General features: G+C 46.0%; 1 protein-coding gene across 1 annotated transcript in view; it reads right to left on the reverse strand.

Annotated features, from left to right (window-relative positions):
* The window catches only part of lpp (LIM domain containing preferred translocation partner in lipoma), a gene marked incomplete at its 5' end in the record, with an annotated part of 85,138 nt that overhangs the window by 6,345 nt on the left and 63,583 nt on the right, over positions 1-15,210 (reverse strand). Inside the window, one exon of the mRNA XM_079220709.1 lies at positions 1,061-1,239. Coding sequence (XP_079076835.1) covers positions 1,061-1,239 — 179 coding nt within the window. The remainder of the gene's footprint in view (positions 1-1,060; positions 1,240-15,210) is intronic.

Raw genomic sequence — 15,210 nt, forward strand, 5'->3', positions numbered from 1 at the left:
TGTCATGTGGAATTAAACAACGGCCCGGTGCCGCTACTCCACAGAGCAAAAAGCTGTGCGCTCACACCGAGAGCCGGCTGTTTACTTCTGTTTCCCTTCTGGTCACTGAGCAGAGGAACATTTCTGGGAAGGTGGCGGTTACGCAATCAGTGGAGTGTGACACAATGACAGGAAGCTACTATTAAATTCATGTCTGCAGAGCCTCATGAGGCCATTGGGCTTTTGACATTGCCCGCAATAGCCTTCCGAAAAGGAAGCACTAAGATCTCAGATTGATGAGGCAGAAATACATCGCAGCTGAATATGTCAGCTTTTAAAGCAGCTGTTTAGCCACTTGGGGGCAGTAGAACAAGGCGTAAGCACAACGATAACATACCACCTTGTAGCGTTGTTATAGATGTGATTATTTAAGTGATAGCATCATGTTGCTATCCTCCGGCAAAATGTTGGTCACGCAACCCCGTAACATCGCCGTCATTTTCGGTGGCGGCCGTAACGTTTTACAAAAGCGTTCATAAGTACACTTTACAAAGTCGGATTTCTATAAACGACACCTCTTTGTAACCCTACGAGCTTGTCGGAGTGCACCCGGCCTGTTTTCGTCTCTGCCTGCTTCTGTGAAGGTGGGAGGTTTCTTAGACTGCGTCACACGCCTTCGTCAGACTTCCATGCAAATTTTCTTACCCAGCGTGCCTCAAACATATGGTGAGAAGGCATAAAGCTTATAACTTTTACATTTTTTGAACCGAACGACACAGGCATTTTTGGGGAATCTTGACAAAATTATGCTCAGATCATGCTGGATGTTCATAGTTATGATCAAAATATGGTATAAAAGTGAGTTATTTGAAAATATACATTTTTTTCACAACAAAATTCTGAAAAAAAATATATAAAACAACACAACTATTAGAACTCATAGGGGTTCATACGACTACTTGAAGAATGCTACAGGGAACCCCAGAGCGCCTGATCTGGGGTGTAAAAGGTTAAGTAATCTGATCCAGTGTTGACACAGACGCATTGATTTTTTGACCTGAGGAAATCCCCGACTACATACTTGTGAAAGTCCTCGATGCAGTGGATGTGGTTGGAAGCGTCCACGGTGAAGGGGATGCCGTCCAGGCTGCGGTGGCACACCACGCAGGTGAAGCAGTGGGGGTGGTAGGCCTTCCCCGTGGCTCGCAGGATGCGCTCCATGATGGGCTTACTGCAGATGGTGCAGGTCTCCAGGGTGTTCTGTCGACACAAAACACACAGACACCTACGTGATTACACAACAAACCTGATGATGAATTTAGTGAGTCTGATGATTCATTTCCAAAGGCCCCTTTGAGCTCTTGTTTACAATTAGCACTTGTCTGCTAACGGATTCTAAACCAGCGTGAAAAATTTAGAAAAGTTCCTCTGCATATGCTTTTTTTCCTCCCACTTTCTGTGTTTTTTCCCCCTCAAAGCTCCCCATTGCCAGTGTCGCGCTCCGGGCGGCTCGGCTCCCATTCGTGCGGCGAATAAATCCACACTCGGGACCTTTAGCTCGGCTGTCCTCGAATGCCTCTGAAGCTGACGGAATCTGATTAGCGCTCCCGTCCAAACACAAACACAGTCATTTCTCAGCCGCCCTCACCGGCACTTCATCCACCCGTACGCAAGAGTGCGAGCAGTAAATATTTCCACTTTGTGATGACTGCAGGCTTTCTGCAGCCAAGGCGACTGGGCGAGCGGCCCGCGGGGGGAGACGGGGGTGGGGGGGTTGTAGCGGCCGCCCGCCTCTGACTTATCTGTGGCATCTCTCTTCTTAATATCTACCGGGAGACGGCATTTGTTATTTCAATATTTCATAAATAACGACCGCCTCTCTAAACAGCAATGCAATTACTAGGGATGGATATATCAAGCGAGGGTGATCAATGTGCGCCCTGATGCGGCCGCGTGAGGGCTGACGGGCCCGTGCGGCTCGCTCAGGCATTTCCTGGATCTCTCTCTCTCTGTCTCTCTCTCTCTCTCGGTGCGCTTGGCTGGGCTAAAGAGTGCACGGTTCAGCTGCTCCAATTGGCTCCCACTGTAGTAGCGAGCTGCCTCAGTGTTTCCAAACAAAGCTCGGGGTGTGTAGCAACACTGAGCCGCGTCATCGGCTGCCTCCCGGACGCACCGCTGGGCCCCCTGCCGTTTAAAATGACACTTCAGCAACCCGCTGGGCCGAGGTGATCTCTCTCTCCTCCCTCTCTCGCTCTCTCTCTCTCTCCAGTCCGGCTGTGACATTTGTAGTCCGCACGCTACGGAGCAAAGCAGGGGGGGGGAGGTTCAAAGAAACTACAAAATGCAAAAAGAAATATGTCTGCACGGCGACCGACTTGTGCTCTCTCGCCCTCCGCCGCGGGTCGGAGGGCGAGAGAGCAACAGATGAGAGCGACGGATGTCTGACATGGAGGCTGTGGGAAAAGGTGGTTTTGAAAACATGGCCGCTTCTTCAAAGCACTTCAGGCATTATTTCATGAAAAGCAATGTGCGCAGACAAGCTCAGCATTCTTATTTGTCTCCCCCTCCAAGACGGTAATAGAAATAAACATTATTCCCAAGGGCAACATTTGTGTATAAACAATGTCCACATAGCAATCCTGCTCGATCCTGGAAGTGGAATGAAGCCTTTAATGAGCTCGCTGCACCGAGAGCCCTTGAGGTTTGCCTCACGCACGCGGAAAACAGAGAGAGGTGGAGGTAGAGAGAGAGGGAGAATACATTTGCAAACTGAGAATATGAGTAAGATGCCGGGGCCAAGTAGCACTAAACCATCCTCAACTCTTCCTCATCTGTCTGCATTCCCACTTACTTATTCTCATCTGCCCTTCACGTGGGAATACCTTGCCCTTGTTTAGCTTAACTAGAGCATATGATTTCACGGCACACAGTTCCTCCGGGCCATTGTAATGAGTACAGTGCTCAAAAGACAAAAAAAAAAAAATTCTCTTTCTCTTTCCGACGGTGAGATTCTATGACCTCAATTCATTCTTTCTGCTCAGCCTGCGTTGTTGTTGTTGTGTTTTTATTCGCTCCTGCCTCCTTTTATTTGGTGTGAGGTGACATTTAGCAGGGCCTGTTACACAAGCTGATGTCAAAACAGAGAGCGCACACAGGGTCTGTGTTTTGGGCTCAACCTCCACAGATGGTTTTCAGGATAATCGGCGTAAATCACTTCATGCCCTCTCTGTCACACATCCAGGTTCTCTGCACTTTGCCACTAGAGGGCTGTATATGTCTGCAGATGTCCGGGTTTTTTCTTTTTTTTTTTTGCTCTCCCCACTGACTAAATGTGATGTATTCAAGCATATGTATTTTTTTTCCTCCCATCCCTCCTCTCTCTCCCTCATACATTTCTCTAAGTGTTTGCCCAGAAGGCTAAACAAATGTCTAGGCAGATGAGGTGAAGTGAATTTAGGTCAGGCAGCCCTCTTGCTGAACCGAAGGGGCGAGTGGAAGTGCGTTCGAGTCAATTGTGCCCCCCTCCCTCCTCCTCGTTGTGAGCCGATCGCTTTTTGCTAAAAAGTGATATGATGATCTGCCGTCGCCCCGCACGGCCTTGGCTGCCCGCTCCTTAGCAACGGGCTCCCAAACAACGTTCGACACAGCTGCCTGCTGGGATGGAGTCAAACCACTCAGGCCTTGATCTAGGAAACGTCAATAGCGTGGGATCATTTCACTCTTTTCTAGGGTAAAGTCAGCTTGTAGTTTATATCTTAATTGGATTCAATGAGAATATCTTCAGACTGCTGGTAAACAAATATGATACTTCAGTTCTTTTGAACACAGACCCGCTATAAGAATTAGGGCTACGACGCTTGGATTCATCGGCAGATAATTTTCTCAATTAATCAATTAGTCTGAATGATGTTATCCAAATGATGTTCAGTTTCCTATACAGAGACAAGAGAAGCAGCAAATCCTCACACGTTAGCAGCTGGAACCGCACGTTTGGCACTTTTGTTTGAGATTTGGTGATTCTCATTCATGGTGTTTAAATGTTTACAGCAGGAAAACTGTTTCACTACATAATATGAATCAATACTTGCAAGGGGCCAACGATTCATCTCCAATTCCAACACTACAAAGGACTGGGTTGGTGGCGCGTGGACAGCTCCGGGTGAAACAAAGACACACTTTCCATGTGTGTGAAAATAAACGGTCAACAGTTGGAAATGTGCTGTGGCATGTTGCTAAGCTGAAGCTGTTCCCCATCTCCGCAACAGCACCAACATTTTTACACCTATCCGTTCTCCTTTTTTCATTTTCTTTCTTCTTTTTTTCCACTTGGCCTTGTCTGGCTGACGGGAGACAAGCTGGACTTCAGTGAGACTGCATGCGATTTATGACCTGGCAACGCTGGAACCCCTCAGAGAGGCGCCAGATTTACAGACGACCTGAATCAGTGCGTCCAGGCCGCTGTGGGAATTAACGACACCCTGCTGACGGCAGCTCGGGCGACATCGAACAGCGGCTTGTTCGAAAGAAAGGCCGAGCGCTGACCCTGCTACTTCCTGAGGGAAGGTGTCCGCTGCCTTAATGGACCTCGACAAGCAGCCTCTCTCCCTTTTATCGTGTCAAGTTAATACAGGGACTTTTAACTGGTTATGAAACGGTCTCGATGCAACACTGATGCCTCTACATGACCTACGTGATGGAAGCGACATCAGACCAAACCATTTACGGCACGCAGACCGTAAAGCTTTGTCTACATTTTCACTGTCAGCCGGCTGTAAGCCAGTTACAAGGAGGATATTTTCTTTTGAAAATTCTTATTCTATTATTTACGTTATATTTGTGGTTATGGCTCATACTAAATTGGTCGATTTTTGTACAAAAATAAATAAAAAAATAAATAAATGAATGTGTTAAAAAACAAACTATAATTCAATAAATTTTGCTACCTTTGGTTAAGCCAGCGGATTTCTTCCCGTTTCCAGTCTTTATGCTAAGCTAAGCTAACCGGCTGCTGGTTGTGAATGTCTTGAGAGTGGTATCAATCTTCTCAGCCTTCTCAGGTCCTGAAAGTGAAACACCTCAATGTCAAAATACTCTTTAAAACACACCGCCAAAGAAAATACTGCTCTGTAGCCTCGACAATAATGTTTAAAAGCTGCTTGCTGACCATCAAGAAGACCCCTTAACCGCTCTGAAGAGGCCTGAAACACTAGAGATGGATTCCCTCACATGCCCGTCCCGTGTGACGTAACGGCCGCTTCCAGCTGCACGTTACTCCAAACCCCACGAGGAGTGCAAAGGTCTTCAGTGTACAGTACAGTCCATCTCCTACAGTACTTTGGAAAGTGCTTTCACCAGGAAGCAGCAGAGTTACCTCATTCACAGCTGACTTGGCACCAGCTTCAGCTCATGCATATTTAAAAAGCAGATTTGGCAAGACCCGCATGCCCCGCATGTCAGTGTTTACAGACACTGATGCCGCTGTGTGAATACTAATTGCGGACTCTGTTTCTTCATAGTCATAGATAAACATAGTACACTTACGAGTAATTAGGATTTATATTGGGAGTTCCATAAAGGCAGTTGGAAAAAAAACGCTTATTGTGTTCGAGGTTAAAGGGAAGAAGAAACCCAACTTGTTTTCCACACACTTGGGCATAGATAATGCCAGAAATCGGTATTGGTTGGGAGCTCATTTAATTTTGTGAAATTTTCAAAGGGATCGTGGGAGCACCGCCCTCCCCTGATTTGTGGTCTGCTCGGGCCGCGGAGGTGGAGCGGTCCGTGTTCGTTTCTATCACTTGGCCGGTCGAGCCACCTCCTGCCACTTGCTTCACATATCAGTGATTGCTTTCCAGTGAGCGTCTCCCGCTTGCGTTCCTGCTCATCCGTCTGCGTGGCGCGATGTGCTAACGTGACCCGACTCCTCTGTGAAACCCTGTCGTTTATGAGCGCATCATGTGAATCGCCCACATCTGCTGCCTGGACGACCGAGAGGGTGTGGGCGTGTGCGTGTGTGTGTGTGTGTGTGTGTGTGTGTGTGTGCGGGCGAGTGAGCGAGCATGTCACGTGACGGGGAAAGCGATTCTCCTAATGGTATTTTTTGGTAACTCCAAAGGACCGGCGACCTTGAAAACCGTAGGCCGCATGTATCCGCAGACGGAGCGTTTGTGACACTCATCTGTGCGCACGCCAGTCAGTCCGAGACGAGCGCGCCGAGGGCCGAGTGTCTCCGACCTGGATCGGCTCAGCGCGGGGCGTCCGTCTCGCCCGTGTGACAAACTCACACCAGGTTAAGGATGTCCGGCGCGTCAGACCCGCCCATCCTGATTTGTTGTTGTTGTTTCCGTTGACATCTGTCAGGACGCTTTATGAGCAGCCTCAGGCCCGAGGATCCTTGTCACTGGCGGCTGCCGAGCAGGTTTTCACCTTCTTACAGTTTTCCACAAAGTCACAAAAACAGCACGCGTCAAAGGAGATTCAAATATTCCTCCGTCCTGTCACGCTCAGCTGTGTGGCCTTATTCGTTCGCGCGCGTTACTTATTTCAGCTAAGTGCTAACATGGAGCCGCGGCCAACATGAAGGGACAGGGCCGACGCTCACGTGTCGTGCCTCGCTCAGGCCTTTTCGCTAAAGAATAAAAGGTCTCTCTCTCCCTCCCTCCCTCCCTCTCTCTTCCCCCCCCCCCTCCTCCCCGGCTCGTGCAAAGTGGCCGGCCTGCCCGTCTGCCTCTCCGCCTTAATTTCAGCTCCGCAGCAGAATGTGACCCCTCTGGACTTTGGGCAATGTCTCCTGCTCTGGTTACAGAGAGAAACTGACAAAGAACCCCGGCAGTAGTTCTCTCATGCCATGAGTGACATTGTGGTCGGTCAGCATTGGGTCACAGATATATATTTTCTCCTGCTTTCTCCTGGGTGGAGGAGGGTGAGGGGTGGAGGGGACGTGCGCTCAGACAAAAATCATGAGGATGGGTTGAAGAGGGACCCGGTGTTTGGAATAGCTCCCTCCTCCTCTTGTCCAAACAGCGTACTCTATTAACAAACACTCACGCTTTTCAGTCACTCGCTTGTAGCGGATAGGACAGCCACACTTCCTGTAGCGCGGATCAGTAATAAGAAATAATGACCTGCTTGAGTTCAGTGGGCTCACACCCACTGTACAACACACACACACACACACACACACACACACACACACACACACACGCACAAATTGTCTTGGCAAGTCTGAGATGTGAAACCCTATTCATGCAAGTGCTATCTAATTGGCTCCCTCCTTTGAGGAATTAGACCGAGTTAATCACGTCTGAATATACAGAACTCAATTAGAACTCCGCGAGCTAATGCAGACAGCCATGAATATTTGATGACGCAGTCAGCAGAAAAGCAGAGGCCGCTCCGCGTTGGTGCCTCAGACGTCGAGTAAAAAAAAAACGTGTGTGTGTGTGTGTGTTTGTGTGGGGGGGGCCTGAATCCGGCTACCTGCGTATCCACTATCCATCACATGGAAGTGACAGGTGTGTGGGCGGCGTGCCGGTGTTTCAGAATGCAGCCGCGTTACCGTCAGGGAAGCAGCAGCGCAAACTTTGTTTCCCTGCGCCGTGCGGTGGCCATCGGCCGGGGCTCGGCTGTGAGGGGAGGGATCGCATCGCGTCAGCCTTCTCAGTGACAGCAGGGGCCTCGGGGGGAGTTCTTGGGGATATCCCATTGTTTGGTGGGAGAGGAGTCCGCTACGATTCCCTGTGGAGGACATCCATTACCAGCAGCCCCGATACAGCTGGCGCCACGCAGGCGCCTACGGGTGCCGAGCCACCCTCGGAAACTTCCCTTTGCGATCGAGATTGAACCAGTATGGTGCGTTTGAACTCACTTCAATTCGGTAAACACGACCAGAGCAGTGGCTCCCCATCTTTTTTTTTTGGTCAGATGTGCCCCCACATTTACATTTTAAGTACCTCAACAAACTAGAGTTGCAGTTTTGCGGTTGTTTGTTTACATCCATGTCGATCCAGAATGTCTTCGTTTTATCCTATTAGACGTTTGTTTTCCTAAAGAGGATGTGAATGCTTGAGTTATGGCCTAAAAGGTGTTTTGTGAAGGTCACAGTGACCTTTGATCTCTAAATTCTTATCAGTTCATCCGTGAAGTTGGCATTCGTACTGCTACCACCTGGAGGGGCTGAAGCTGGATCTTTAACCATTTCCCCATTACCTTTAGCTAATCATTCCAACTGTTTATCTGGTCTAGTTTATTTGATATGAACATCACAGGAGAATAAAATGGAATACATGTATGCACAAAGACCAGATGCACAACACCTCCACAGCTGTGTGAGGTTCTGCTCTCAAGGCTTTAGAGAACGGACAGTAACCGTTAATTGAGGTCTGTGTGTTGACGATACTGTGATACCGGTGTCTTGTACCCAGAGACTGTAGATAAGAAGACAACATTTTGAAATATGGCCGTCGCCATCTTGGCTGGTTTTTGCACGTAATGAATGGCAGTTATTATATTTGTAATGTGGAGAAGTGACGTTGGGACGTTGTATGAGTCTCTGGTAGCGGCAGCAACCTGTCAATCACAATGAAGCCCCGCCCTAAAGCATACCCTGCTTTCTGGTCTGTTAAATGGACAATACTTTATTAAATAAGCATCATGCTGTATTGAGACCATAAACTCACATTTACAATGTTTACTGAGGGAATAAATCAAGAGAGAAGGAGAGTCATTTTCTCATAGACTTCTATACAACCAGACTTCTTTTTGCAACCGAAGGAGTCACCCCCTGCTGGTCAGGAGAGAGAATGCAGGCTTTAAAGACACTTCCACATGGGCTTCACTCTGCAGAACTGGAGGTTGCCGTCTGCTTGTAACAAATTCATGAAGCAGGGAAGTAACATGAAAATTTAGGTTTTTAGAAATAAACTCTTAGTTGAAAAAGCTAAGGAAACTTTCAAAGCTGAACAGTTCTTCCTAGATGTGACGCCTAATTGTTTTTTTTTGTTCATCAGTTTTATTGTCTGATTGTACCGTGATAGATTGTTATAGTTGATTGTGAAACTTGTGACCAGGTAGATAGACACAGTAGATAGGTGTGAGTTACGCACTTGTTTGCCTTTAACTATTTCAACTTTGAGAGCTAATCATTTTTAATTGTTCATCCATTACGTTTGGCGAAAAATATTCCTCTCTTGCGAACAATTTAAAGCGCTGTTAAAGTGTTTGACTCAGGTTGGTGGAGCGGTGTACTCTGCTGGAGCCATCTGAATAGTTACTTTCCAATTATATATATATATATATATATATATATACACACACACACATTTTATTAATCAAAACACTTCTTCAAACTACTCCACAATGGTTCCACATACAGCGCCATCCTGGCAAGTGCAGAATTCCTCTGCAGAAAATACATTTTTTAAAGCAGTGTCCTTCGCTCATAGTGACGAAACCCCCCCCAGATAATCCGTTCAATGCTACCGAGAACAAAGCAGGTATCAGAGGAAGCCCAACGTCAACCCTTTCATCTCGTCTCAACATACTGGAGAAGTGCCCGGGATTTTTTCCTGCACAGACTGACAGTTCAAGTTTACCCAAATGATGGAAATCAATTAAATCTTTGGAAGCAAAGTGGAATTGCTGTTTTCTAGTCTCTGAGACTCACTTCTTTTTGGCTGGGACTTTTCCCACCATCAAAGCCGATTGTATATGAGAGGGAGGTGCCAAGTCTCTGAGGGGAGGTGTAGTCTGTTTATCTGGAATACACTAGAAAACTATTGCACCACAAATTCATCCCAAAATAAAAGTCACACAGTTCCTACTTGATTTTCACATTTAGTGTATCGCACAAGTTTACCATTGCTTGGATTACTTTAGATTGCACTACCATGTGTATCAAACATGTGATGCAGACGTCTGTTTTTTCTTCTCTTCAACACTTAGCAGAAGTAGAATCATAAAAAAATAAAAAATAAGAATAATGTGGTCAAGAGATCAATAAAAATAGAAAAAGTATGCTTTTAACAAAAGCCTCTAAATGTGGAATATTTTCTCTACAACGTATGTACAATGGGCCTGTTTGGGAAGTCCCAGAGAAAAGGGGTTTTCTTTAAGAGGGTCCTTGCTGACAATAGAAATTCACATTAAGAGTTTGTGCTGGAAAAAGTAAAAACAGCAGCCCGACAGTTGAGCCACACAAAAAAAGAAGAAGAAGAAGAAGAAGAAGAAGAAGAAGAAGAAGAAGAAGAGAGAGAAAAGGCAACATGAATGGAGCGAGCGGGCGAGGCTGACAGACCAAACAGACACGGGGTTAAACGCTCCTCAGTCGATCGTGAACGTTTCCTGGTGACTGGCCGATCTTCACAATGGCCCCGGATGGAAGATCTGATGGGCGAGCGCAGCCAATGAGACCGAAGCCCATTTATTTTAAATAACAGAGCCAAAGTACAACACCAGATAATGAACGTAATTACATTCACGCGACTTGGCGTCCGTGACCTTGGTGGTCTCTAAAATTCTGTCAAAAGAGGCAGAAATAGATTACGTTTTTTTCTATTATTTTTTTGTGTGCGGGCAAATCCATATCTCTTTTATTACTGCTCCTTCAATAGGAAGCTGCGCTCCTGGCGCGACCTTGCGTTACTTACATCAGTCTCATTACAGTACACTTAAACGGCTACACTCGGGATGATCTATATTCATGAGAAGTGGTGGTATAAACAGTAAAGTGGGAATGTGCCTCAAACAGGAAGCCCTTTTCACCATTCTATGGTGTCAGTTTAGAAGGAATGGATCTCTTTACCTGCATAAAAACCTGAAGCAAAGCCGTTTTAAAGTCAAAGAACTCGGGTGAAAACCTGGCTGGAGGAATGCTGCAGGAATTCCCAAGGTAGTGGCAACAAAGCAGACATGGAGGACATCGAATGGACTGAAGAACAGTAGTCGTGGCGTCCTGTGGAAGCAATTAACCTCGGTGACACTGAAGCCCACTAGTGGACGTCTTCAAAGAGCAGCTGAGCCGGCAGACACAGGGAGAGTCCTCGTTGCTCTCAGCTCTGCTAACTAATACGCTCTCCTGCTTAAAAGCAGACTTTAACTTACTGAACGTATTATATCAAATAGATGTGGTGACATTTCGGGTCGAATTCTTAAAACGGTATAATGACTGCCGGGACATAATGGCTTCATCTGCTTTGATAAGGTCCATGAATGCGGCCGGAGTTGCTTTTAGTTTTGGTGAATACAGGAAGAACCGTTAAACGTTAAACGCCATCGCCCTGACGGTTTCAGTCCTGGTGGATTTGGCGCCAACATTAAGAGCAACACGTTGGGATGTGAGCAGCTACTTGGTCAGAAACACAAGAGGAGCAACAGGCAAACACGCGCGTGCTGTTTTAATCAAGAAGTCAGTCAATACTAATTGCGACCGCGATCAGATTTCAAGCTGGCACACGCCGCGAGTCGTTAGCTGCTCTCCATCAGCGCCATGCGGCGGCGGCTGCTTCCTGTTCTTTACTCTGCAATACAAACCGATCCGCTCTCAAACAACGCGGGGAAAGAAAGAGTTGGTTTTGATGAACGATAGACGTCAGCGCTAACCTCCATTATAAGCACATTTCCTGTGACCTCCCCCTTCACAATAAAAGCCTGCTCGTTTTTCGTCACGGCCATGCTCTTAATTTAAGGAGAAGCAAGAGAAAAAGTTGACGCGGCATTAGCAGTAAGTTCAAAACAGCTCTGTTATTGTGCAGAGCGAACAAACAGTGAGCCTGAGGAACACTTGGGAGAATTGTTTCCTGTGAATCCCTGTGGCGGCCTGCGTCACCGACAGTGGAAGCGATTATGTACAGAGATTTATATAGAATGTTATTACGTTGAATGAAAGGTGCTGGGAAAAAAATATCGCAGATCATAAACAGTATTGAAAAATGTGGTTTAATCCCACGAAAAGAATTCACATGTTTCCGTCATAGAGCGCTACACTCGCCGCAACCTGGACCTAATCGCACAGCACTTTTCCTCTTGAGTGGAGCACTCTTCTTAAATGTGTTACGCCTCATATCTCTGCTCTCAGCGAGCTCTGACTGAGGCTGTGTTCTTCAAGAATGTAAAGGAGGAGAAGAAAAAGAAGCCACAAACTTTCAGCCTTCTGCAACTTGCCGTGCATTTAAGGTCAAAATCTGTGGCAGTCTACGGAGGTTTAGGGTGAACCCGGGTCCTCAGGTTTTGGGTCCACACATGAAAACATTTTAAATGTCTCATCAGTGGGTGATTACTCGCCACCATGGCTGTTGTGGTCAAATACTTTTGTTACATCATCTCGCCCCCCCTCCTGTTTGTGAATTTCCAGATGCCTCGTGATTCATTTGTTACAGTTTGCAGATGAAAAAGTCAGCAGCAATGCTTTGAATCTGCTGGGAAATAAAAAAAAGTCTCACGCGAGAGCTTTCTTGGAAAACACTTAGCGGCCCTAAAAGTCAAAACTGCCGTCTCTCAGTTACAGTGACGGACGGCTCGCTGGGAGGTGTTTGCATGCGCGTTCGTACTTTGAGTCTCATGTGTGCAAACAAGGAAGCTGCGTGGACGCCTCGGGCGTCAGACAATGGGAGGAAATAAGAATAAAACAAATCCCAATGGCGACACATTAACACGATTACGGAGCTCTCCATGCAAAAAAACAGACATTAAATCGGACGTATGTGGAGTTTATCGCTGCGTATTCAAATGCCCAGCGATAAGGCCTCCAAACACAAAGGCTGGTCACTGCCCCGCTGGTCACGGTGTGACCGAGGCCGCTGACACAGAGAGAGATAGCAGGGCTCTGAAATCAGGAAGCACGCAGGTGACGGTGACAGACGAGCTGCTGCACGTTACTAAAAAGGAAATAGCGACATCTCGACAAACAGTTTGAACGAGGCGGATCTTGCGAAACACAAACGGCGGTATTGTCTGAGCCCGGATAAGGCCGGCTGCTGATCGCCTACTCTGATACATGGAAGGACACTTTTTGGGATTGCAATCAGCTTCGCGTGCGCAAATGTATTCCGGCAATTCCTGGCAAAGGGGATTAATAGAGGTTTTGCATACTGTTATACAGATTCAGAGCACAGTGGGCACCTGTTGTACCTGCAAGGTATTCTACAGTGTAATACCAGAGGGTGGCGGACACATGTGTTTTCTATATTAATAATAATAATGCATTTAATTTATATAGCGCTTTTCATGATACTCAAAGACACTCTACACAACATTTTGAAATCATCCTAAAAGCTTTACAATAAAAGAAATTAAATAGATAAGGACATAGATAACAGTCACACATTAAAAGCAGTTCTGAAGAGGTCGGTTTTGATTTGAATATGGGATGAAAATATACAGTGTAAAACTACTTTATACTGTACTCATTACAGTTTATTGAATTATCTATTATGTAATGAAAATAAAGTAGTTAAATGTAGTTTTGATTTATTCTGTATCAGCAAATGCATTTCTTTTATTATCAATGTGTACACATGTAACACTGAATTAGTCAAAAAAGCAACGCAAATGTCAAGCATCCTCTACTTAGAATCTGAATTTAAAGGGCCACTACAAACCAGGTCCAGTTGGAAGATGGAGAACCGGGTTAATGGGGGTTTAAGATGCTGCTCATATAATGTTAGAGGTTGAGAACAGGACGACAATCTGCAGTCCAAAAAACTGATTTCACAGTGTCTCTCTGCCGAGAGAGATTCCTCGACTGACTGACTCGCAGGCTAACTTGAAGTTTCCCTCTTCCTCTCTGGGATATGACATTTCTCTACAGAGACCCAACTCTCACGTTCCCTCTCTAATCGTACGGAGGCATATGACCCTGAGGATGGGAATAAAAGAAGAAGAAATTACTTTCATTAAGAAATTCAGAGTTCCCCCCCATCCTTTTGATCTTGTGCCAGAAGAACATTTATGCTGATGAAATGCATAAATAAAGTTCTTAAATTATCCCGCTCCTCTTTAGCGCGTATCAAGAGTTGGAGAACTTCCAGACGAGACAACTACAATCTCGGTGAGTGCCTCTGAAAAGGGGATGATTTAAGAGATGGCCTGCCACTGGTTTTGCTTTACTGGTAAAGTGCACATCGAGCTGTTTCCTGGAAGTGATGTGGAGGGAAATATTACGAATGTGTCAGAGGAATCAACGATGTGTTTGAGTCCATTTCTTTGGGGCAGATACTCATCGTTGCAGAGTGTTTACTAAAAAGGCAACTCAGTTATTTTTGAGCCACCAAAACCAAAGCAAACTGTAAGTTGCACATTGTTACAGAAACCGATGCAGCAGAAACAGAGAGGATTTATTTTTCCTGCCACATGTTCTCCTTCCTCGTCAAAAACCTGGCGCCGTCATTGCCCACAATGCAACTCGGCCCACCTGGAGCTGCTGGCCCACTGATCACTTGAGGACATTCAAGTCTTTAGATGGCTGTCGCGGTGAAGCAATTTCCCCTGCGGTGGCAAAGCTCAACAGCTCAATATGTCGTATTAATGCTATTTTCCGGATTTAAGGGCAATATAAATACGTTCCATGCTAATTTTTTCAACTCTCTGCAACCCCAAACAAAAACGACCAGCAGTGTAAATACGTTGCATTCCCATAACCAAGAACTTTAAAAAGAAAGAAAAGGCGTGAACATGGCTGTTGTGGCGGTTGGAGGTTATCCTTTAACTGTTATATTTTCCTAACACTTCATATGTATCTGGAGACACTCATCCTCATTCAAGTTTGAAAACAAACTGAATACAATAACCTAAAATCGCATATTTCTTCAAAGTTACAGTAAAGGCCATTTTACAGCAAAGGCCATTCCACATTGTTCCTTTGTAAAAGGCTGATTGCGTTGCACAGCTACTTCCCGTCGAAGCTTCCAGGAATGAACTTCAGCCTCAGCCATGATCTTGCTGACAATGAGAAACCTCCACCCCGTCACATCCAGGCATTGACAAAACTGAGCAAATTTCTAAAGAAACCGAATGAGGGAAACAACTTCTGCAAAACTATTTAATGGCTGTTTTGTCGGATGTTGCGTCTGTCTGCCCGACAATGTTGTGCAAGGAAATACTTTCACGTGCGTTGCTCAACATATAGCGATTAAAAACGAAATAGATTTAGACTCCTTCTGGGATATCTCAGCCAGACAGTTATTCAGTCTAGTCAAGTTTTTACCAATAGACTGATTAAGAAAAAATTAAATTAGG

This window comes from Taurulus bubalis (assembly GCF_910589615.1).
Source record: "Taurulus bubalis genome assembly, chromosome: 7".
NCBI classification, from domain to species: domain Eukaryota; kingdom Metazoa; phylum Chordata; class Actinopteri; order Perciformes; family Cottidae; genus Taurulus; species Taurulus bubalis.